General features: G+C 40.0%; 1 protein-coding gene and 1 pseudogene across 3 annotated transcripts in view; one reads left to right on the forward strand and one right to left on the reverse strand.

Annotated features, from left to right (window-relative positions):
- LOC106584340 (leucine-rich repeat-containing protein 7) overlaps nucleotides 1-6,481 on the forward strand; it is a 118,528-nt gene extending 112,047 nt beyond the window's left edge. Inside the window, exons 27-28 of one of the 3 annotated variants that reach the window (XM_045706219.2) lie at nucleotides 44-118; nucleotides 2,641-6,481. In XM_045706219.2, coding sequence (XP_045562175.2) covers nucleotides 44-118; nucleotides 2,641-2,748 — 183 coding nt within the window. In that variant the 3' untranslated portion in view covers nucleotides 2,749-6,481. Of the gene's footprint in view, nucleotides 1-43 lie in introns of all 3 variants that reach the window. The other 2 variants (XM_082968032.1, XM_045706224.2) reach the window with 2 other exon arrangements.
- A 5,056-nt stretch (nucleotides 6,482-11,537) lies between these two features.
- Nucleotides 11,538-17,652, reverse strand: LOC106584231 (leucine-rich repeat-containing protein 40-like; annotated as a pseudogene).
- Between the last annotated feature and the right edge of the window lie 6,409 nt (nucleotides 17,653-24,061).

Consider the following 24,061-nt stretch of genomic DNA (forward strand, 5'->3'; position numbering starts at 1 on the left):
TTCACCATGTGGTTCCTAATCTCATATCACTTTTGACTTATAGGGTATCTTTGTTACTAGGGTACAGCCTGATGGACCGGCCTCCAACCTGCTACAGCCTGGGGACAAAATACTGAAGGTAACCGTGTTCTTCATCACCGCATCGATCATCGTTGTCCTCTGAGTCTGTGAGAGCGCATCCTCCCTCCTCCACATTGCCTGTAGAGGCTTTGCATGTGGCATTTTGTGCTGGACGTACGTGTGTCTACCAAGTGAGCATGGTCCTCTGTTTTGACCTCTGTCAAACCTCCAACATGCTTTACTTGTCCCTAAGTCAGACAAAAGGAATAGTGGTTATTGTTTCCTAATAAAGGCCCAGTGGATCACATACAAGTAACTTTACTGATATGATAAGATTCCTAATGTGATGTTTTAGATGCCTGAAAACGAAGTAGTAACCAGCAATGTAATGTGCTGGATGAATTGGTTTGTATCTGAAATACTAGTGAAGGTCAAAGTACAACCTGGACCGTATCTACAAAGCGTCTAAGAGTAGAAAATTGGTTGTGCTGAGAATAGAGACATTTTACTCCTACTCTTATGAGTAAAAATAAAAGCTATGCATGAAGCGTCTTTCATAAGAGTCCCACTTAGTCGCCAGATATTTAGGAGACCTCATGAGCTGTCCTAACAAGTGAAGGCTAACCAGCAGATGTCTTGATAATGGAAAAGTGCAGCACGGCAGCGAGTCAGTAGTTACTAGCTCTGACTTTGCTAATGGCTACTTTATTGAGGAAAAATGTACTTACTATGACTGTGATATGTGGTTTTCCCACCGAGCTATCTTCAGATGACAGCTATCTTCAGTATGTTGCTCTGGATAAGATGCTAAATGACTAAAATCCTAAATGTTCCTGTGCCACATGTAATTGCTTTGGAGTGGTTAAAAGAAGAAATATCAAAACATATCTGATCAATCCATTAGTAATCTAGACCTAGACTACATGCATCAGTTCCCCCTTGTGCTTTTCACAATGATTTCACATGATATTCAAACATTTACAGTATAACCACTAGACTAATAAATAAACATTTTTTTTCCTTTCGATTATTTAATTAACCTACATAATGTTATTTCAAGTTATCCCTTTGGAGCACAATATCACATTGGTAAAAAGATTCCTAAATTGACCATGCCTATCGTTTGGGCAATTGAAGGCAACTAGGGCCTATGTTAGCTTTGATTGTGTTTGATGAAAATGATAGAACCTGACTTGATGCCTGCTGTGCCAAAGCGATATAGAGTTGTTTAACGGGAGTGACGAGTGTGTTGATATAACGGTAGTATTATAGAAATTACACTTTTAACAATTATCATAATTGGTTAAAAAAAGGTTATGCAGGCCAACATATTAGGCAATAATTAAGAATAGGCAAAGTGATCGTGTCAGGTGAAAATTATTTCAAACGTTTACCATTTCATGTAGCCTACAGTCACATTCAACATTATTAGAAGTGTGATATAGTTCACAACTGGCGATGCTTCATCGCGATTGGTTATTCCCAATCATTTGCAACAATATCAATGAGCGTCATCACTATATTTCCTTTGCGGCACCTCAAACTCTCATGATTACCAGCTGAGTGAAACATTGTAAATTGATTAAATTACTCCTGGCTCAGAGTTTGTCTGAGCAGCGTCTTAACATCATTCTAAAACCTATTCTGAGCTGGGTTTTTTGTTGTTGTCTTAAACCAATTTTTAATAGGATTCCTAGTATATTTTCTGAGATGCTTTGTGGATACGGCACCTGATCTCAACTTTTTTGATAACCTTGAAAGCCCTGCAGCCATTTTTTCTCAACTATTTTCTATATCTTTCAACTTTGCACTGTGCAGCAAAGATTGTATTGGGTCTTCTCTTCTACTTCAGTATCATCAGATCCCTGAGTCAGATCCCTGAGTAAACCTTTTAGGAAGAGCAAAAGAGCTCTTCCACCCCATGTGATAAGACACAAATTACACACTGATGTGGTGTTGTATTTAGCTTAGGTAGAGGGCTGTTATTTTAAAGGGAACTCACCATCACACATACAGTACATAGGATTGACGCTGTCAAAGTAAGTGTTTACCATAGTGCAGAGAGGGAACTGTACCCCTTGTAGATTGTCAGATTCCTGGTCCATGTGAAGCTACTGTCGAGGCTAGTCAAACGCCTGACAGTGAAGCCTACATGAACAAGCCAGGCTCTCTGTGCCAATACAGTTTAATGGGATTGGAATAGTCCCTACAGTTATTGGCATGTCTCTTGTATCTGTGTGGCTTTAAATGTGTGCTAGTAGAAGCCCTCGCCCCTCGCCCACCCGTAGCCTGCAGAAGCAGGAACCTCTCTTCTCTCTCCACAGATGCAAGTGTTAGCTGAAGGACATACCTCTAAAGATCCACTTCTCTCCTCCTTCTCTCCTTTACAGCATGACCTCCTCCTCTTCCTGTGTGCATCTCTCTGCTTTGTCTCTCCTCTTTTCCTTGACAGTGTTGTTTGTTTATCTCCTCTGAGCTAGGGCTGTTCCCAGTCCTCTCCGTGCCGCCCTGCCCCGCCCCGCCCTGCCACGTCTCACTCACGTCACTCTGTTCACCCTCTGCTTAATTTTTGCATTGCAGGCCAATGGACATAGTTTTTTACACATGGAACATGAAACTGCTGTGTCTCTTCTGAAGAATTTCCAGAAAACTGTGGACTTAGTAATCTTGAGGGAGAGCACAATTTAAATATTTTTTATAACACCATTGCTTCTCTCCCAAACGGGTTGTGGAAATGTATACAACCGGTTTTTATCTAGGAACAGTGACATTTGCCGATTGCTGGACCAATGGCAAATACTAGTGCCAAATGTACTATAGGATACATATCTTATAACCTATCTATGAATTTTATGTAAACAGGAATTGTATCTCTTGAGTTGATGTGAAGGAAAGTCATTTTTGTCATTCAGCCTGAGGCAATTTTCTTAGTTTTTATTTGGACATTTTTGTGTATTTATATTGCCTTTTATTTTGTACCTTTTTCATTGTAGCTTCTCATTTTACTCTCAGAGCATGAAAACACACTAGCTCTTTAGGAATCTAATCACCATAAACACTGCCTCAACTTTGTATATGCCGTGGGTAAATATTTTCATTTACAATAAAGACATGAACAGTAGCGAGAGGAATGGTACAGAAAATACATGTTTACAATGTTCTTAAATTGTTTAAATGAAATGAAAAAAAAAAAAATATCTACCTTAATACAGGGCCAATTTATCAACAGTTGTTTTTTTTATTATTAGAGGTTTTCCCACCGGTTTATTTCATTAATGTATTAACACTATATTGATTGTTATACCCAACCAGTCACTACATTCTATTAGGTAGATTTTTGGTAGTTGGTCAATAATGTATATGTTTGCACAAATTAGCTACATTTTAAAAGTAGAAGCAATATTCAATCCCACATCTGAGAGTATTTTAGATTACAAGACTACCCTAGAGGACCATCTGCTGGCTACATTATGTGTTTACACGTATGTACTGCAATTGCGCCAAGGAGTATGTAATGTCACATACCCCCATATTCAACTCCTAAAGAATTTTCATTCCGAAAAGTTGTAACATTGTTTCTCATCTGTTTCTGTTTTTTTTTTTAAAGTTATTTCCCACTGATTTGAAGTAATTTTGCTGAGCTTTTCAGCACCACTCTGTAGAACACAAATTACTTTCGATGTCTTCATTTTAAGCTCAGTTTATTATGATAATGCACTATTGGAAAAGTATTCATGAGAGAATTATGTATAATTTTTTTTTAACAATGCTACTGACCAGAATAGGCATTTCACTTTGTTCCATTTCTGGATGGATGTTCATTTTAAGTTCTGATGGTACAGCATGCTTTCATGGTTATAATGGCCTTTGGATATGTTTTTTGGATACATTCTCTGTGTTTTCAAATTTTGGGATCTCTCTCATAAAGAAGTTTCTCTCATTGCAAACCGGTGAGGTTTACAAAGAGACATTATTATATTGTGACATTTGGTGCCATTTTATTACAATCAAGAACATATACCTTATGAGCCCTAACAATGTTTCATTACTATTTTTTGTCAAATGTAGCATCAATTGTGACATTCTTGAGCAAAACCAAGCACCGATAACCCTATGGAGGGACCCTGGTAGAATTTGTGCCAAGCTAAGCTGGTACGTTGTACTTTAATATCCAGTAAATTACGAGATAAAATATTCAAGATATTGTGAGAAAGTTTGATAATATAATTATTTTTACTAAATGTTTTCAGGTTATTATTCAGAATATATTGATATACCTTAGCTTTGCTCAAATTGCGAGATTTTATAAGGACAATGAAAAAGTATGGGTGAAGTACTTATGACTTGGAGAATAAAAGCTGTACTATCAAATGTATAAAACCATATTTCTACAGTAATTGTGAATTTGTGTTATACAAATATATTATATATATGAATAAAAAAATAGTCATTTTTGTATATGTTTAAAATACAATTAAATATAAAGTGAATATATGGTACTATTCTGTCTAATTGCGGTGTTGATGTAAATAATGGTGACTGAAAACAAATTGAGATAATGTATTCATATAGATTGTGAATGTACTCCAAGCTTTTGCAGTATGAAGAGTAACTGGACTTGAATGCTGCTTCATTTTTGTGCAAAAAGTAATTTTAACTATTGAAAGAGAATAATTCTGTTTAGTTGGACAGATTTAGTGACAGTTTATTATACTATTTATTTGCACATGCAAGTTCAATCCTTCCATGCTTTTTATGTATTAACACAAAGATTGGTGAAGTGTGTGTGTGTGTGTTATATATATATATATATAGCACCAGTCAAAAGTTTGGACACACCTACTCATTCGTGGGTTTTTCTTTATTTTTACAATTTCCTAAATTGTAGCGAAGACATCAAAACTACGAAATTACACACATGGAATCATGTAGTAACCAAAAAAGTGTTAAACAAGTAAAAATATGTTTTATATTTGAGATTCTTCATAGTAGCCACCCTTTGCCTTGATGACAGCTTTGCACACCCTTGTCTTCACCTGGAATGCTTTTCCAACAGTCTTGAAGGAGTTCCCACATATGCTGAGCACTTGTTGGCTGCTTTTCCATCACTCTCCTTATTGGTCAAATAATCCTTACACAGCCTGGAGGTGTGTTGGGTCATTGTCCTGTTGAAAAAAAAATGATAGTCCCACTATGCGCAAACCAGATGGGATGGCGTATCGCTGCAGAATGCTGTGGTTGCCGTGCTGGTTAAGTGTGCCTCTAATTCAAAATCACACCATCACACCTCCTCCATGCTTCACGGTGGGAACCACACATGTGGAGATAATCCGCTCACCTTCTCTGCGTCTCACAAATACACTGCAGTTGGAACCAAAAATCTCAAATTTGGACTCATCAGACCAAAGGGCAGTTTTCCACAGGTCTAATGTCCAATGCTTGTGTTTCTTGGCCCAAGCAAGTCTCTTATTATTATTGGTGTCCTTTAGTAGTGGTTTCTTTGCAGCAATTCGACCATGAAGGCCTGATTCACAAAGTCTTCTCTGAACAGTTGATGTTGAGATGTGTCTGTTACTTGAACTCTGTGAGGTGCAATCTGAGGTGCAGTTAATTGCAGATTTCTGAGGCTGGTAACTCTAATGAACTTATCTTCTGCAGCAGAGGTAACTCTGGGTCTTCCTTTCATGTGGCGGTCCTCATGCGAGCCAGTTTCATCATACCACTTAACCTCTCTGGGCTAGCGTCCCACCCTAGTCAACAGCCAGTGAAATCCCGTGGCGCGATATTCAAATACCTTAGAAATGCTATTACTTGAATTTCTCAAACATATGACTATTTTACACCATTTTAAAGACCCTGTTAGGGCTAGGGGGCAGTATTTACACCGCCAGATAAAAAACGTACCCGATTTAATCTGGTTACCACTCCTACCCAGTAACTAGAATATGCATATACTTATTACATATGGATAGAAAACACCCTAAAGTTTCTAAGACTGTTTGAATGGTGTCTGTGAGTATAACAGAACTCATTTGGCAGGCAAAAAACTGAGAAGGTTTCATGCAGGAAGTGGCCTGTCTGACAAGGTGTCGTTCTTCTTGTCTCTGTTTATTGAAGAGTGGGGATCTTAGCTGTCCCGTGACACTTCCTACGGCTGCCATAGGGTCTCAGAAGGCGGTAAAAAGCTGAATCGTGGCTTTGCAGGCTCTGGCTGAAAAAAAGTAGCGCGTTTGGGTAGTGGCTGGTTACAGTACTGTGAGACTCAGGCTCGTGCCCGCGTCGACAGAAAGCTTTGTTTACTTTCCTCTGTTTAGCTAAATGGACATTCCCGGTCGGAATATTATCACTTTTTTACGAGAAAAATGGCATAAAAATGGATTTTAAACAGCGGTTGACATGCTTCGAAGTACGGTAATGGAATATTTAGATTTTTTTTGTCACGAATTGCGCCATGCGCGCGACCCTGATTTACCATTTCAGATAGTGTCTGGGACGCACGAACAAAACGCCGCTATTCGGATATAACGATGGATTATTTTGGACCAAACCAACATTTGTTATTGAAGTAGCAGTCCTGGGAGTGCATTCTGACGAAGACAACAAAAGGTAATCAAAGTTTTATAATAGTAAATCTGATATTGGTGAGTGCTAAACTTGCCGGGTGTCTAAATAGCTAGCCTGTGATGCCTGGGCTATGTACTTAGAATATTGCAAAATGTGCTTTCACCAAAAAGCTATTTTAAAATCGGACATATCGAGTGCATAGAGGAGTTCTGTATCTATAATTCTTAAAATAATTGTTATGCTTTTTGTGAACGTTTATCGTGAGTAATTTAGTAAATTGTTAGCGAATTCCCCGGAAGTTTGCGGGGAATTTGCTAGTTCTGAATGTCACATGCTAATGTAAAAAGCTGGTTTTTGATATAAATATGAACTTGATTGAACAAAACATGCATGTATTCTATAACATAATGTCCTAGGGTTGTCATCTGATGAAGATCATCAAAGGTTAGTGCTGCATTTAGCTGTCTTCTGGGTTTTTGTGACATTATATGCTAGCTTGAAAAATGGGTGTCTGATTATTTCTGGCTTGGTACTCTGCTGACATAATCTAATGTTTTGCTTTCGTTGTAAAGCCTTTTTGAAATCGGACAGTGTGGTTAGATTAACGAGAGTCTTGTCTTTAAATAGCTGTAAAATAGTCATATGTTTGAGAAATTGAAGTAATAGCATTTCAAAGGTTTTGAAAATCGCGCCACAGGATTCAACTGGCTGTTACGTAGGTGGGACGAATTCGTCCCGCCGGTCCCATAGAGGTTAAAGACAAGACTCTCGTTAATCTAACCACACTGTCCGATTTCAAAAAGGCTTTACAACGAAAGCAAAACATTCGATTATGTCAGCAGAGTACCCAGCCAGAAATAATCAGACACCCATTTTTCAAGCTAGCATATAATGTCACAAAAACCAAAACCACAGCTAAATGCAGCACTAACCTTTGATGATCTTCATCAGATGACACTCCTAGGACATTATGTTATACAATACATGCATGTTTTGTTCAATCAAGTTCATATTTATATCAAAAACCAGCTTTTTACATTAGCATGTGACTAGCATGTGACTAGCATTCCCACCGAACACTTCCGGTGAATTTACTAAATTACTCACGATAAACGTTCACAAAAAACATAACAATTATTTTAAGAATTATAGATACAGAACTCCTTTATGCAATCGATATGTCCGATTTTAAAATAGCTTTTCGGTGAAAGCACATTTGCGAGGGTTAACGCGTTTAAATGCTTTACTCATGTTGGCTGCGGTGAAGGAGAGCCTGCAAGTTTTGGTAGCGGGCCGTGTTGTTGGCACTGTATTGTCCTCAAAACGAGCAAAGAAGTTGTTTAGTTTGTCTGGGAGCATGGCATCGTGGTCTGCGACGGGGCTGGTTTTCTTTTTGTAGTCCGTGATTGACTGTAGACCCTGCCACATACCTCTCATGTCTGAGCCGTTGAATTGCGACTCTTCTTTGCTTCTATACTGACGCTTAGCTTGTTTGATTGCCTTGCGGAGGGAATAGCTACACTGTTTGTATTCGGTCATGTTTCCGGTCGCCTTGCCCTGATTTAAAAGCAGTGGTTCGCGCTTTCAGTTTTGCACGAATGCTGCCATCAATCCACGGTTTCTGGTTGGGGAAGGTTTTAATAGTTGCTGTGGGTACAACATCACCGATGCACTTGCTAATAAACTCGCTCACCGAATCAGCGTATTCATCAATGTTATTGTCCGACGCTTTGCAGAACATATCCCAGTCCACGTGATCGAAGCAATCTTGAAGCGTGGAATCAGATTGGTCGGAACAGAATTGAAAAGACCTCAGCATGGGCATTTCCTTTTTTAGTTTCTGTCTATAGGCTGGGAGCAACAAAATGGAGTCATGGTCAGATTTTCCGAAAGGAGGGCGGGGCAGGGCTTTGTATGCGTCGCGGAAGTTAGAGTAACAATTGTCCAGGATTTTTTCCGCTCGGATAGCGCATTCGATATGCTGATAAAATTTAGGGAGTCTTGTTTTCAGATTAGCCTTGTTAAAATCTCCAGCTACAACGAATGCAGCCTCAGGATATGTGGTTTCCAGTTTACATAGAGTCCAATGAAGTTCATTCAGGGCCATCGATGTGTCTGCTTGGGGGGGGGGGGGGGGGGGGGGGGGGGGATATATACGGCTGTGATTAAAATCGAAGAGAATTCTCTTGGTAGATAATGCGGTCGACATTTGATTGTAAGGAATTCTAGGTCAGGTGAGCAAAAGGACTTGAGTTCCTCTATGTTGTTATGATCACACCACGTCTCGTTAATCATAAGGCATACCCCCCCACCCTTCTTCTTACCAGAGAGATGTTTGTTTCTGTTGGCGCGATGCGTGAAGAAACCAGGTGGCTGTACCGACTCCGATAGCGTGTCTCGAGTGAGCCACGTTTCCGTGAAACAAAAAATGTTACAATCTCTGATGTCTCTCTGGAAGGCAACCCTTGCTCGGATTTCGTCTACCTTGTTGTCAAGAGACTGGACGTTGGCGAGTAGTAAACTCGGGAGCGGTGCGCGATGTGCCCGTGTACGGAGCATGACCAGAAGACCGCTTCTTCTGCCCCTCCTGCGGCGCCGTTGTTTTGGGTCACCAGCTGGGATCTGATCCATTGTCCTGGGTGGTGGACCAAACAGTGGATCCGCTTCGGGAAAGTCATATACCTGGTTGTAATGTTGGTAAGTTGACTTTGCTCTTATATCCAATAGTTCCTCCTAGCTGTATGTAATCAAACTTAAGATTTCCTGGGGTAACAATGTAAGAAATAATACATTAAAAAAGAACGCGATGCGGCCATCTCTGTCAGTGCCCCTACCTTGTCACAACACAACTGATTGGCTTAAACGAATTAAGAAGGAAAGAATTTCCACAAATTAATTTCCACAAGGCACATATGTTAATTGAAATGTATTCCAGGTGACTACCTCATGAAGCTGGTTGAAAGAATGCCAAGAGTGTGCAAAGCCGTCATCAAGGCAAAGGGTGGCTACTTTGAAGAATCTCAAATATAAAATCTATTTTCATTTGTTTAACACTTTTTTGGTTACTACATGATTCCATATGTGTTATTTAATAATGTTGATGTCTTCACTATGACTCTACAATGTAGAAAATAGTAAAGATAAAGAAAACCCCTGGAATAAGTAGGTGTGTCAACTTTTGACTGGTACTATATATATATATGTATATATATATATGTGTGTATATATATATATGTACATATATATATATATATATATGTATATGTGTGTATATATATATGTACATATATATATGTATGTATGTGTGTGTGTGTGGGGGGGGGATTTAGAATGCATTTTGCAGATGCTATCTGTAAATATTTAAGATACATTTTTATAAATAATATTTAAAATTGAACAAAAATTGTTGTGCAGCAAATAATAGAGCCATTTTCGGCTTTGGATGTAAATTTTTTCAGTATTTAAGAAGTGTTTTGAATAATGTATGAAAGTATATTGTACAAATAATAAAAATGTCACTTGTTATTCTCATGGTCCTCTGTGGTCTTTATATTGTACAATGATCATATCAAAAACAGTATTTCTTTCCCCTACTGTACATTATGAAGTTCATTTGAACATATTCATATAATGCAGTTGTATGTGTATGTTTGTGAGATGTTTATATGATAAGGCCCTCCACACTGCACTTCATTACCACTAGGTGGTGTTGTATCACATGTGATACCGTTTAGAAAAAGAATAAAGACAACACTAACAAAGGATCAAAGCACCAACCACACCACTGCCTTGTGCACTTTTAATGTGGTTGGATTTGAATCCATATAGTTGTTCGAAAGTGACTGAAGAAGACAAATTCCCCCCAAAAATGTAGGCTAAAAGGTACTGTAAACAATCAAATATACACTGAATGTACAAAACATTAGGAACACATTCCTAATATTGAGTTGGAACCCCTTTTGCCCTCAGAACAGCCTTACTTCGTCGATGCATGGACTCTACAAGGTGTTGAAAGCATTCCACAGGGATTCTGGCCCATGCTGACTCCAATGCTTCACACAGTTGTGTCAAGCTGGCTGGATGTCCTTTGAGTGGTGGACCATTCTTGACACACGGGAAACTGTTGCGCTTGAGAAACCCAGCAGGATTGCAGTTGTTGACATACTCAAACTGCCTGGCACCTTCTAACATACCCTGTTTTAAAGGCACCTAAATATTTTTTCTTGCCCATTCACCCTCTGAATGGCACACATACACAATCCATGTCTCAATTGTCTCAAGGCTTAAAAATCCTTCTTTAACCCATATCCTCCCCTTCATCTACACTGATTGAAATGGATTTAACAGGTTACTTCAATAAGGGATCATAGCTTTCACCTGGATTCACCTGGTCAGTCTATGTCATGGGAAGAGCAGGTGTTCCTAATTTGTACACTCAGTGTATCTCCACAGTGTCATTAGAAATTCATTCTTGAGAATTATAGAACATTTAAAAAGTCTGTCTGGATCTGAGTATCAAACAGGTCAAGGTAAATCAGTAGAAATGTATCAGATTATCTTACAATAACCATACATTCAAAAGTAAACCCATGCATTATGTTCTGAAACATTGAATGCAACATTTTACAAAAGAATAAGCTTGCTAGTACACATTTTGAGAAAAATAAGCCACACTAAGACAGACTTTTCAGTTTGGAATGCCACGAAACATTGCTATTGGTTGATGATCTTGTAAACAATATTACAGCAGGGTCTCCCTGTAGTTGTCGTTCAACAAACAACAAGATAAGTTACGCTTCAAATCATAGGCTCCAATGTCAAAATAAATGCAGTAAGTTTCAAGGAAAAATCGTACACTGATTAATCATCAAATGTTATTTTCTCACCTATCTCATTTTGAGTGTTGTAGCAGTTCACCATGAAGGGATCCTGCTTCGAAGATACTCAAGAACAGCATCATTTCCTCTGGCTATGATGGCTGCTCTGGGGTTGTGGAAAGGATTTCCATCCAGCATGAGGGCCCTGAGGGGAAGACAAGGGAGACATGAGTGAGAGACCAGATTCAAGCCAGCTTCAAGCCAGTACATCCTTCTCTCTGGACAGCAACAGCTCAGACATAATCACAACTACAGTATATAGACCAAGACATATATGGATGTCCTAAAGCTCATACCTTTTCTGATTGCTATTCAACACCACACCTGACCCAAATATAGTGATCCCTAAACCCAGTGTCACATCCTGGTCCCTACCTCAGGCTGGTGCAGTTGCCAAGTTCAGGTGGCACCTGCATGATGTAATTATTCTGCAGGTCCAGAGTGGACAGCTTGTCTAAAGCTTTGAGCTGCAGTCGGTCGATGGCTACCACCTGGTTGCTACTGATCAGAATGGTCTCCAGGGTTGGAACCTGGTACAGCACCTCCGGAACAACTTAAAACCTGTCAAAATATGATATGTCAAATGAATCATCAGTATAACTCATTACATGTGTCTATTACGATGATTATATCCCTTTAATGTAAGATTTTCCCTGTACTGTTTTGGACCTGCTGTATCCTGTCCATCTGATAAATAAACTTTGAAACTTTAAGATCTGAGTGCTTACCTGGTGAATGACAGTGTGATGTCAGAGACAGAGTCCTTCATCTTCACAATCGTGAAGACCAAGCAGAGGCTCCCTCAAACACATCCAACAATGTCATTACAACAGTTAGCTGACATTCTCTATCAACAATGGCTTTTTCAACTGTGATAACTTTTCAGAGTGTTGTGATTCTTACCACACTGTTTGTGTTTTTCCTCCAGAGGCCCGGACTGTGGTGTGAAGTCACTGATATAAGCAGAGTACCTAGGAAGCACTGCAGCCAGCTTGTTCTTGCTGAAGTTGACACTGGCAATGGGCTCACTGTCCACAGCATTAAACAGGTCATCAGGAACACACACTGCCTGCTTGTCACTGGGACCAGGGTCACACGCACAAAACAACAGTTTACTGACAGCACTACTTACATCACAACTATGCTCAAAGTGTGACTAAGCAATGCTATGGCATTGCAGTATCATTTTGTGGTAGAACGTTTGAGTTTTTAACTTTCCCAAAATGTCTTAAAAACAGAGCTTCAAACACGGCCACAAAACAATAGTTCACACGTGTAGTCCAAAATCTTCAGTGTTTTAATGGCGTGCACGTTGATCTTTGCTTGACTGAGCAGTGTCAGGCTCATCTCTGTTGCCATCTGGATCCTCTTTAGATCAAAACGAAGAAGAAAAAAATCTGTCCAGTGATACGAGACAGTCTAGTAAATGAAAAGTGGCCTCTCCACAAAACCTTACAAAGTAAATAAAACGGTCTAGTCAGTGATTACGAGAACATGTCCTTTTGCATAGACAGAAAAAGACTGTGAAACATACTTGTACCTTTTATTCAACCCCTCAAGTATTTCAGCAGTTTATTGGTTCTTTTCTGTGAAGTAGACAAAAATAATCAGATCACAGAGTCTGAATTGGCTACATTGAAACTCAACATTGAGGTTCTACTGCATTGGTAAAACAAACAGGACTTTGTATGTATTTAGACATTGATGAGCAGTAGCTTCGAGAAGGTAATGAGATGTCGTCCTCACAGTCAGGAGGTCGCCGTGGATGTGTCTCAGAGGGTTGCCCTCCAGGGTCAGGATATTCAGTCTGAGCATTAGGCCAAGGGCAGCTGGCAGACTGGCTCACACATACAAGGAAGACATACAGTAGAAAATCAACAACACTCAATTATAGCTCCAGGCAGTTAAACACTACACAGGACATTTTGGGGTGTTTTGACTTGTTAGTGTTGTTGGTATTTCACTTGTGTTATGTGCACAGGTGAAAGAGTATAGTATGCACTGAGGAGAGACCAGGGGAGATCAGATCAGGCAAACGTACCTGCTGATGTCATTGTTGATTAGGTCTAGGCACTCCAGGCCTTGGAGTAGTGTGATTTCCTCAGGGACACTCTTTACCTTGTTGTCCCTCAGCTCCAATTCACTAAGAGTGTTCAGGTGTTTCACGTGCTCTGCCTCCACCTCAATCTGGTTATAACCCACAGGGCACACACTGGTTGAGTCAATGTTGTTCCAACGTCATTTCAATGAAATAATGTTGAATTAACACGAAATAGACGTTGAACTGACGTCTGTGCCAAGTGGGTACCAACATGCAGCTCCTACCAGACAGGTGATATAAAGCTGTCAGAGATTGCATAGGCCACTTATTAATTTACAAATAATTCATACAGGTGATCTCATTGAGATTCAAAAGCTCTTCATCGAGGAAACCTGACCATCAGTATCCTTATCTTGATCCTTGAGGAGGGCAGTTCAGGAAGAAAGAGCAGTTTGTTTTGTCTCAGACAGAGCTGGTCTAGAGACACCATTTGAGACAAGACTGGAGGTATGCTCTCAAGCTGATTATGTGTGCAGTCCAATCTGTGGAGGCATTCACACAGGATGTTATGCTACAGCCATGTTTATGACAAGAATATTGAAGTGGACGCACCCATGTCCATCCGGCAGACAATATATAGAAAGACTAAACAACAAAGAAAGCAAAAACTTGCTGCTAATGTTGTCTTACTTTCCATGACAATGATTCCTGAGGGAATGTTCTTCAGCTTGTTGTTAGAGAGGTTGGTTCAGCTTCACCAGATGATTCAAGTTGCCCAGACTGTCAGGGACAGCAGTAAGCTGGTTGTTGCAAAGATCCTTTCACCAACAATAGAAAAACAAGTCAGCGAGGATAATCCAAAGAGTTCGTCTAAGATAATCACTTTGTTACCTTAACACGTTTTCTCCTTCATCTTTTTTTCAATAGTGTTTTAAGCCCGATTCTGAGCTTACGATGTCATCCAGGTTAGTGAGCTGTCCCACTCCTTCTGGCAGCTCCTCCAGTGGATTCTGCTGCAGCTGGAGACGTTCTTCAAACTAAGTAAAAAATACTTTAGTCATTTTTTGGGGTATCTGTACTTTACTATTTATATTTTTGACAACATTACTTTTCCTTTCACTACATTCCTAAATATTTGTTTTTTTTACTTTTTACTCCATACATTTTCCCTGACACCCAAAAGGACCGGAACGGCCCAATTCACACACTTATCAAGAGAACATCCCTGGTCATCTCTACAGCCTTTGATCTGGCTGACTCACTAAACACAAATGCTTCGTTTGTAAATTATGTCTGATTGTTGGTGTGCCCCTGGTTATCGAAAAAAAAAAATATATATATATAAAAAAATTGCGCCATCTGGTTTTCTTAATATAAAGAAAGTAAAATGATTTATACTTTTACTTTTGATACTTAAGTGTATTTTAGCAATTACATTTACGTTTGATACTTAAGTATATTTAAAACCAAATCCTTTTAGACTTTTACTCAAGTACTGTAGTATTTTGCTGGATGACTTTCACTTTTACTTGAGTCATTTTCTATTAAGGCATCTTTATTTTCACTCAAGCATGACAATTGGGTAATTTTTACACCACTGCATAACTCCTCCTCCAAACTATTTCAGTTTGTTGTGACTGGACCAGAGAGACCAGGCCTATAGAGAAAAGAGACCTTGTTTTTCTTTATAATGGAACTTTGTCTTGTGGCATTTCTCATATGTTGAGTAACTTTAGTTGACAATAGGATGTGAAAAATCCTTCCATACCTCAGACTGAGTTTCTGAAGATTTTCCAACTCTCCAATAGATTTGGGTAAAGAGGTAAGCTGATCATCACGGACAACGGGAAAGCAGAATACAGGATAGAATGTCAAAGGGTCATCATAAACATCAAACTTATCAAATTATGTTTCTCCCATAACTCTTGAGCGCATAGACCTTCCATTCAAGCTTTGAAAGGGTCTACTCTAGTCTATCACTTTTTTTAAAATCAGACAACACAAAAAACTTCAGAAAAAAAGAATACCCACATCCTCTGATAAAACTTCCAGCATGTTTGAAGAGAGAAGCAGCTTGGTGAGATCTGTCTGGTCCCACCAGCGGACATCTGCCCCAAAGGACAGGTTCTGTTTGGCCTCTTCAGGTGTGTCCAAGTTCAGCCTCCACACACTTTGTGGGACTACAAACGCAGAATAGTGGGAGAATAGTTAGCATTCAAGTGGTCATCAGTCAACCACCAACCAATACCATAGCTACCCTTTTTAATGATATGTCATGACAACTACCCACTGGGCGCAGATGTCAATTCAATGTCTATTCCACGTTGGTTCAATGTCATTTTATTGAATTGATGTGGAAACAACATTGATTCAACCAGTGTTTGCCCAGTGGGTAGGCACTGTTTCTACCCAGACAGTTACCTTCAGTCACCCTTGGCTCAGATAAATTCAGTTGCCTGCTTTTTCTGGTGGTTTTCAACAATCCATAAGGGACAGCAGCCGGTTCCTCTTTTTCTGTTCTAAATCCTTCCCTAGAATCTACTTTGACACCTCTTTTAAAGATATGAATTTTATGTCCTGAATACAAAGCATTATGTTTGGGGCAAATCCAACACAACACACCACTGCTACTCTCTGTTGTCATCTATACATAGTCACTTTAATAACTCTACCTACATGTACATACCACCTCAACTAACCGGTGGCCCCGCACACTCTGTATCGGTACCCCCCTGTGTATAGTCTCACTATTCTTATTTTACTGCTGCTCTTGAATTACTTGTTACTTTTATCTCTTATTCTTGTCCATATTTTTTGAAACTTCATTGTTGGTTAAGTAAGCATTTCACTGTAAGGTCTACACCTGTTGTATTCAGCGCATGTGACTAATACGATTTGATTTGATCACTGTGTACCACTCTTCATATTTTCAAGCATGGTGGTGGCTGCATCATGTTATGGGTATGTTTGTCATTGGCAAGAACTAGGGAGTTTTTTAGGATAAAAACAAATGGAATAGAGCTAAGCACAGGCAAAATTCTAGAGGAAAACCTGGTTCAGTCTGCTTTCCAACAGACACTGGGAGACAAAGTCACCTTTCAGCAAAACAATAACATAAAACACAAGGCCACATATACACTGGAGTTGCTTACAAAGACAACATTAAATGTTCCTGAGTTGCCTAGTTACAGGTTTGACTTAAATTGGCTTGAACATCTATTACAAGACTTGAAAATTGCTGTCTAACAATGATTAACAACCAACTTGACAGAGGTTGAAGAATTTTAAAAATAACGATGTGCAAAAATTGTACAATGCAGGTGTGCAAAGCTCTTAGAAAGACTCACCCAGAAAGACTCACATGTGTAATCACTGACAAAGGTGATTCTAAAATTATAGACTCATGGGTGTGAATACTTACGTAAATGAGATATTTCTGTATTTCATTTTCAATAAATTTGCAAACATTTCTAGAAACATGTTATTTTCGTTTTGTCATTATGGGGTATTGGGTGTAGATGGGTGATGCAAAAATATATTTAATCAAGGCTGTAACACAAGAAAATGTGAAATACGTCAAGGGGTATGAGTCATATCTGAAGGCACTGTAAGTTTCAAGTTTTATTAGTCGGTATACATCGTCCAACGAGTTGCTTACTTGCAGGTCCCTTCTCGACAATGCAAACAACAATAAACAACGGAGCAGACTAATAAGAGTCTGGTAGCAGCAGTTGTGATGTGTGTGTAGCGTCAATGTACAGTATACAGTATGTGTGTATGTCTGTGTGTGTATGTGTGTCTGTGTGTGTGTGTCTGTCTGTGTGTCTGTGTGTGGGTGTGTGCCTTTGTGCTAAGGTGCAGAGAATCAGAGCAGGTGGTCAGTCCAGTTCAAGTGTTCGGCAGTCTGATGACTTGTGGACAGAAATTGTCTCTGAGCATTTTGGTATCAGACCTCATTGTCGGATACCGTCTGCCTGATGATAAGGGAGACAACAGCTTGTGGCTGGGGTATGTGGGGTCCTTGATGATGCTGCATGCCTTCCTCAGGCACCGTTTTGAGTTTATGTCCTGGATCGGTGGGAGCACGGTCCCCGTGATGTACTGGGCCATCTTCGCCACCCGCTGGAGGGCCTTGCGGTCGTGGACGATACAATTCACATATCAGGCTGTGATGCAGCTGGTCAGAATGCTCTTGATGGTGCAGCGGTAATATATGTAGAGGATCCGGGGCTGCATGCAAAATTTCTTCAGCCACCTTAGGAAGTAGAGACACTGTTGCGCCCTCTTGACAAGAGTGGTGGTGTTGTTGGTCCATGATAAGTCCTCGGTGATGTGGACGCTGAGGAACCTCTCTGGGATTTGTGGGACGCTATCTCATAAGTTACCTGTAATCTTTGTCCAAACATTTCAAAGAACTTTCCTAATACAACTTTAGGTTTTTATGTAAATAATCAATAAAATTTAAGACGGGATAAACTGCGTTCAATACCGGACGAAAACAAAGTGGAGCATGCTTTCAGGTCACGCGCCTCTAACAAACAGTACACTTCACTCGACCCTTGTTCGGAACAGCAATACTTCTTCATTACACAAAGGAAAAACATCAACCAATTTCTAAAGACTGTTGACATCCAGTGGAAGCAATAGGAACTGCAAGCAAGTGCCTTAGAAATCTAGATCTCCATAGAAATCCCATTGAAAAGAGAGTGACCTCAAAAACAAAATTCTGGTTGGTTTGTCCTCTGAGTTTTGCCTGCCAAATAAGTTCTGTTATACTCACAGACATCATTCAAACAGTTTTAGAAACTTCAGAGTGTTCTCTATCCAAATCTACTAATAATATGCATATCCTAGCTTCTGGGCCTGAGTAGCAGGCAGTTTACTTTGGGCATGCTTTTCATCCGGAAGTGAAAATATCGCCCCCTATCCCAGAGAGGTTAAAACTCGTGACTCTCACTACTGCAGTCCCGTTGATGCGGATCGGGGCATGTTCCCTCTGCTTCCTGAAGTCAACAATTAACTCCTTTGTTTTGCTGAAGTTGAGAGACAGGTTGTTGTCATGACACCACAATGCCAGTTTACTTACCTCCTCCTTACATTCATAGACTCTACGTACACATCCACACCCACATCGGGCACCCAAACACACACACTCACACTACACACACACACACACAATCACGCATACTGTACACAACCACACATGCAAACACAAAATCACCATATTTGCTGCTGTTGCCATTTGTTATATTGATTCTGCTGCTCAGTCACTTTAATTACCCTGATTACACAACTGCAACCAGTATCCCTTTCATTTATTGGTACTGATATTGACCTTGGATATAGTGTAAATTGTCGTATGTATTTATTTTGTCCTCATGTGTACTTTTTATTTCTCGTGTGCATTTATTTTACACGACATCGTTGAGGAGCTTGCAATCAAGCATTTCACTATACTGTTTACACCTGTTGTATCCTGCGCACGTTGTAAATACACTTTGATAAAGGACACCTGCATCTTTGTAATGACTGGGTACACCATCCAAATTGTAATTAATAACTTCACCATACTCAAAGAGATATTCAATGTTGCTGTTTTTACCCATCTACCAATAGGTGCCCTTCTTTCGAAAACCTCACTGGTCAACTGAAAAGGCTGATAATTGTAGGTGTGGGGTACAGAGATGAGGTAGTCATTCAAAAATCATCTTAAACACTATAATGGCAAACAGAGTGAGTCCATGCAATATATTATGTGACTTGTTAAATACATTTTTACTCCTGAACTTATTTAGGCTTGCCATAACAAAAGGGTTGAATACTTATTGACTCAAGACCTTTCAGCTTTTCATTTTTTATGAATTTGTAAACATTTCTAAATACAGTGCATTCGAAAAGTATTCAGATCAATTGACTTTTTCCATATTTTGTTACGTTACAGCCTTATTCTAAAATGGATGAAATTGTTTTTTCCCTCATCAATCTAAACACAATACCCCATATATATTTTTTTAAATGTATTACAAAAAATAAGTAAATATCATGTTTACATACTGTAAGTATTCAGACCCTTTACTCAGTAGTTTGTTGAATCACCTTTGGCAGCGATTACAGCCTCAAGTCTTCTTTGGTATTACGCTAAAAGCTGTGCACACCTGTAATTGGGGAGTTTCTCCCATCTTTCTCTGCAGATCCTCTCAAGCTATATCAGGTTGGATGGGAGCGTCGCTGCACAGCTATTTTCAGGTCTCTCCAGAGATGTTCGATCGGGTTCAATTCCGGGCTCTGGCTGGGCCAGTCAAGGACTTCAGAGACTTGTCCTGAAGCCACTCCTGCGTTGTCTTGGCTATGTGCTTAGGGTCGTTGTCCTATTGGAAGGTGAACCTTCGCCCCAGTCTGAGGTCCTGAGCGCTCTGGAGCAGGTTTTCTTCAAGGATCTGTCTGTAGATTGCTCCGTCATCTTTCCCTCGATCCTGACTAGTCTCACAGTCCCTGCCCCTGAAAAAAATCCCCACAGCATTATGCTGCCACGACCATGCTTCACCTTTGAGATGGTGCCAGGTTTCCTCCAGACGTGACACTTGGCATTCAGGCCAAAGAGTTCAATTAAAGGGAAAAGACTAGAGAATCTTGTTTGTCATGGTCAGAGAGTCCTTTAGGTGCCTTTTGGCAAACTCCAAGTTGGCTGTCATGTGCCTTTTATAGAGGAGTAGATTCCATCTGGCCACTGTACCATAAAGGCTTGATTGGTGGAGTACTGCAGAGATGGTTATCCTTCTGGAAGGTTCTCCCATCGCCGCAGAGGAACTGTGGAGCTCTGTCAGAGTGACCATCGGATTCTTGGTCACCTCCCTCACCAAAGCCCTTCTCCCCCAATTGCTCAGTTTGGCGGGGCGGCCAGCTCTAGGACGAGTGGTTCCAAACTTCTTCCATTTAAGAATGATCGAGGCCACTGTGTTCTTGTGTGCCTTTCCAAAACATGTCCAATCAATTAAATTGGCCACAGATGGACTCCAATCATGTTGTAGAAACATCTCAAGGATGATCAATGGAAACAGGATGCCCTTGAGCTCAATTTTGGGTCTGAATACTTACGTAAATAAAATATTTCTGTTTTTATTTTTAAGTCGCAAAAATGTCTAGTAACTTGTTTGACATTAAGGGGTACTATGTGTTGTTATGGGGTATTGTGTGTAGATTGATGAACAAAAAACATGTTATACATTTTGGAATAAGGCTGTTACGCAACAAAATGTGAAAAAAGCCAATGGGTCTGAGTACTTTCTGAAGACACTGTATATAATTCCCCTTTGACATTAAGGGGTACTATGTGTAGGCCAGTAACACAAAATCAGAATTTAATACATTTTAAATTCAGGCTGTAACACAACACAATTAGCAAAAAGTAAATGGGTGAAAATACTTTCTGAAGGCACTTTATATCACTTATCCTGTGCAAGCTTTTGTGCCAAACCCATTATGGTGTTTCAGGTGCCAAGCATATTGTCATATAGCAGCAGTGTGTAGGAGGAAGATCCAGTCCAGTTGGTGGCGGTAATGCAACATATTGGATGCCAACCGCCGTTAAACCCCACAGAAGAAGATGAAGAATAATGTATAGCTTCATTGTTTTTCACAACACAAAGCTTCTGGTATCTTCAATCCTGTTTAATAGAAGACACTTGTAATTGTCCACTTAAATTCCTTAGAGTTGGTTGCTCCATGCCAACTCGTTGACCAAATTTTGTGTGAGGTATTGAGTTTCTTAAAGTTATAATCCTTAGTTGCGTCATCCATTTTTTGACTTATACCCATTGATTCTTCAAGAATATAAATTATAAATGCCTCATGAGCTGAGTTCAACTGTCATACCCCATCAGAACCCAAAATATACATTTGTTTTACTCCAATGTTTGTAAACAATGTATACAGTGTAAACTAACACTGTGTAGCCTCAAAACATGGTTACAATTCTACATTTATATCATGGATGGTCAGTCATTTCATGCATAGTGCCATGAATTTGAGAGTGGTTACATTTCTCCAGCCAGGGGCGGGGAGACCGCTTTATTGTTTTAATTACGGATTCTAGCTTTAAAGGACTAATCCTTTACCCCACACCCTCACCTTGCAATCACTGACCAAGAGAGTAAGGTCTTGCAACTCAATACACTTGTAATGTATATATTCGGTCAGTGTGTGTGTCTGTGTGTGTATAGATTGTGTGGCCTGCGCCTGCCAATGAAATTACCCCTAGCTCTCAGTCTACAAGCCTGCAAGATTCTACAAGACTTCACGAAACCTATGTCACAACATGGCACTGTGAAGGGGAGAAATGTAGGGATGATTAAGCTATTAGGGAAAAGGATAATGTCATGCCAGTATAAATGGACCACAGTGGCCTGTTCTGTGGTCTTCATGGTGGTATTTGTCAGGGCATGTGTGAGAACGGTGAATGATTTAAATAGAAGACCGCAGTGCCGAAGGCCAGGCAGGTAGACGGCTAACAAACAGGGGAGAGGGATAGGCCTACTCTGTGATGTGATGGGAGTGGAGAGGAATTTTGCTGAGTTTTTAAACCAGGATTTCGGATGTGCTTCATTTCCAAAGGGACAGGTTGCTGCTTGATGAAGTCTGAAGGAAGGTTACTCTGCTGACAGCCCTTAAACTCCTGTTGAGCCGACAGCACACTAATGGCAGCCAAGGGGAAGCCGAGTGATTGTGGGGTTAGCCTGGCAGACTGTGACACATTTCCTGTCTTGTAATGGGGGAAGATGGAGTGTGGTCTAGGACTCATTACTGATGGTGTTGGTGGTTTCAAATTGCTTGTCACGCCGGCATGAAAGCGACCTCTGGTAACTAAAAGCTGCTGCACACACTCCACAATATTTACAGCTTTAATCTCTAGGGAGGTTACAGTAAAAGTCTGTGATTTATTCATCCTGCTCCCGCCTGCACCCACAACTGTTCATATCGCACCCGCCCACCCGCTACTGCATGAACTGGTCCCGAACCCAACCGCAGTCCCGCAATGTTATTTTAGGCATAGACTATGTGACGCAGCTCACTTGCCAGCCATGGTCCCAGCAATTTTGCGCCGTATAGGCAATATCAAAATGCTCAAAAATAACCTAAGAAATAGGTTAAAGCTGTAATATGTGATTCTTTGGTCGACCCAACAAAATGAAGATCTGTCATTCTTATTGCTAGCAAATTTGTTCTATGTACGCTATTTCTATGCGTCCTTTTTAGAAGTTTTGATTTTGCTTTTGATTTAGTACACCAGCTTCAAAACAGCTGAAAATACAATATTTTTGGTTATGGAAAAGATATATAAAATATTTCACAATGATTCTCTACACTATACTTGCTTGTTTTGCCACATCCCCCGGGAATGCAGACTGGCTGGAAAGGCAACAGGGTATCTGTGGGTGGAAAGTCTCTTTCCCTTTGCTAAATAGACAAATAATACATGTAATAGTTATGTTTTAGGGTTAAATGTACATTTCATAGAAACATTCATGATGGCTTTAATGGACTGAGGACACAGAGGTGAATTGAAATTGTATGCATACTGCATAGTCTGAAATGGTTGTGATAATGAGACAAGAAATGCACAAATTCATAATGACATTGAATGATCATTGTGGAAAATCTGACCCACTATAATCAGACCCATAACTTCTTTGCACTTTGCACTCAATCATGTCCTTTCTCAGCCAGAAGTGGAGTGTGCTTGGTTTCGGATAGGTATTTGCAGTGGTGACGGGAACTCGTTGACCGCCGTTTGATTGCAAAACTATTTGAACTGCTCTGGATTTGGGGATGACTAAGAGCGGAACACAGTTTGCTTAAGTGTACAGAGTGGCGGTATCTGACACCTTGAAGCACAGTCCAGGTGCTTTCGGTGAATGTTATCATGGAGTCTCTGACTGAACCCCCTGCTCACACTGACTGCTTGTCTAGATCAAACTGTGGCAAGTCTTTGTTGCTGCTCTGATGCCAGATAAACTTTGCCAAGTTCAATGCAATAAATCATCCATACTGAGAAATAGCCTACCTTTCGCGTCTGACCAATAAGTGTAGTTGATTTTTCATTATTACAAAAAGCAGCAATGAGTTGAATTAACTGATAGAATACTGAAATACAAGTAATGTACCATTTGTCTAACATAAATTGTCCTAAATTGTTATGGATCAAAGCTTCAGGCTTTAGTACATAAGGAAAATAATAGATAGTCATGTATATTACAGCCTTTCATGTTTCCCAAGCTTTCCCCCTTTAAAACATGTCATTAATTGCCATGACATCATGTGAGCTCCACCTCTCTTGTAGAAGGTTGAAGTACCATGTGAAATACCTTCTTGGGGCTGTTAGTACCTGCATATGTCTTAATTCACTCCATTTCTGTTGTTTTTTCTGCTTAAGCAGCAAAGAAGAATGCCCAAACTCTGTCAGAACACACCTGCAGCCCAGGCTGCTCTCCAAGCACCTCTCATGCCATTCCTGAACCCCAAC

Source organism: Salmo salar, chromosome 23 (genome assembly GCF_965601325.2).
Source record: "Salmo salar chromosome 23, fSalSal1, whole genome shotgun sequence".
In the NCBI taxonomy this organism is placed as follows: Eukaryota; Metazoa; Chordata; class Actinopteri; order Salmoniformes; family Salmonidae; genus Salmo; species Salmo salar.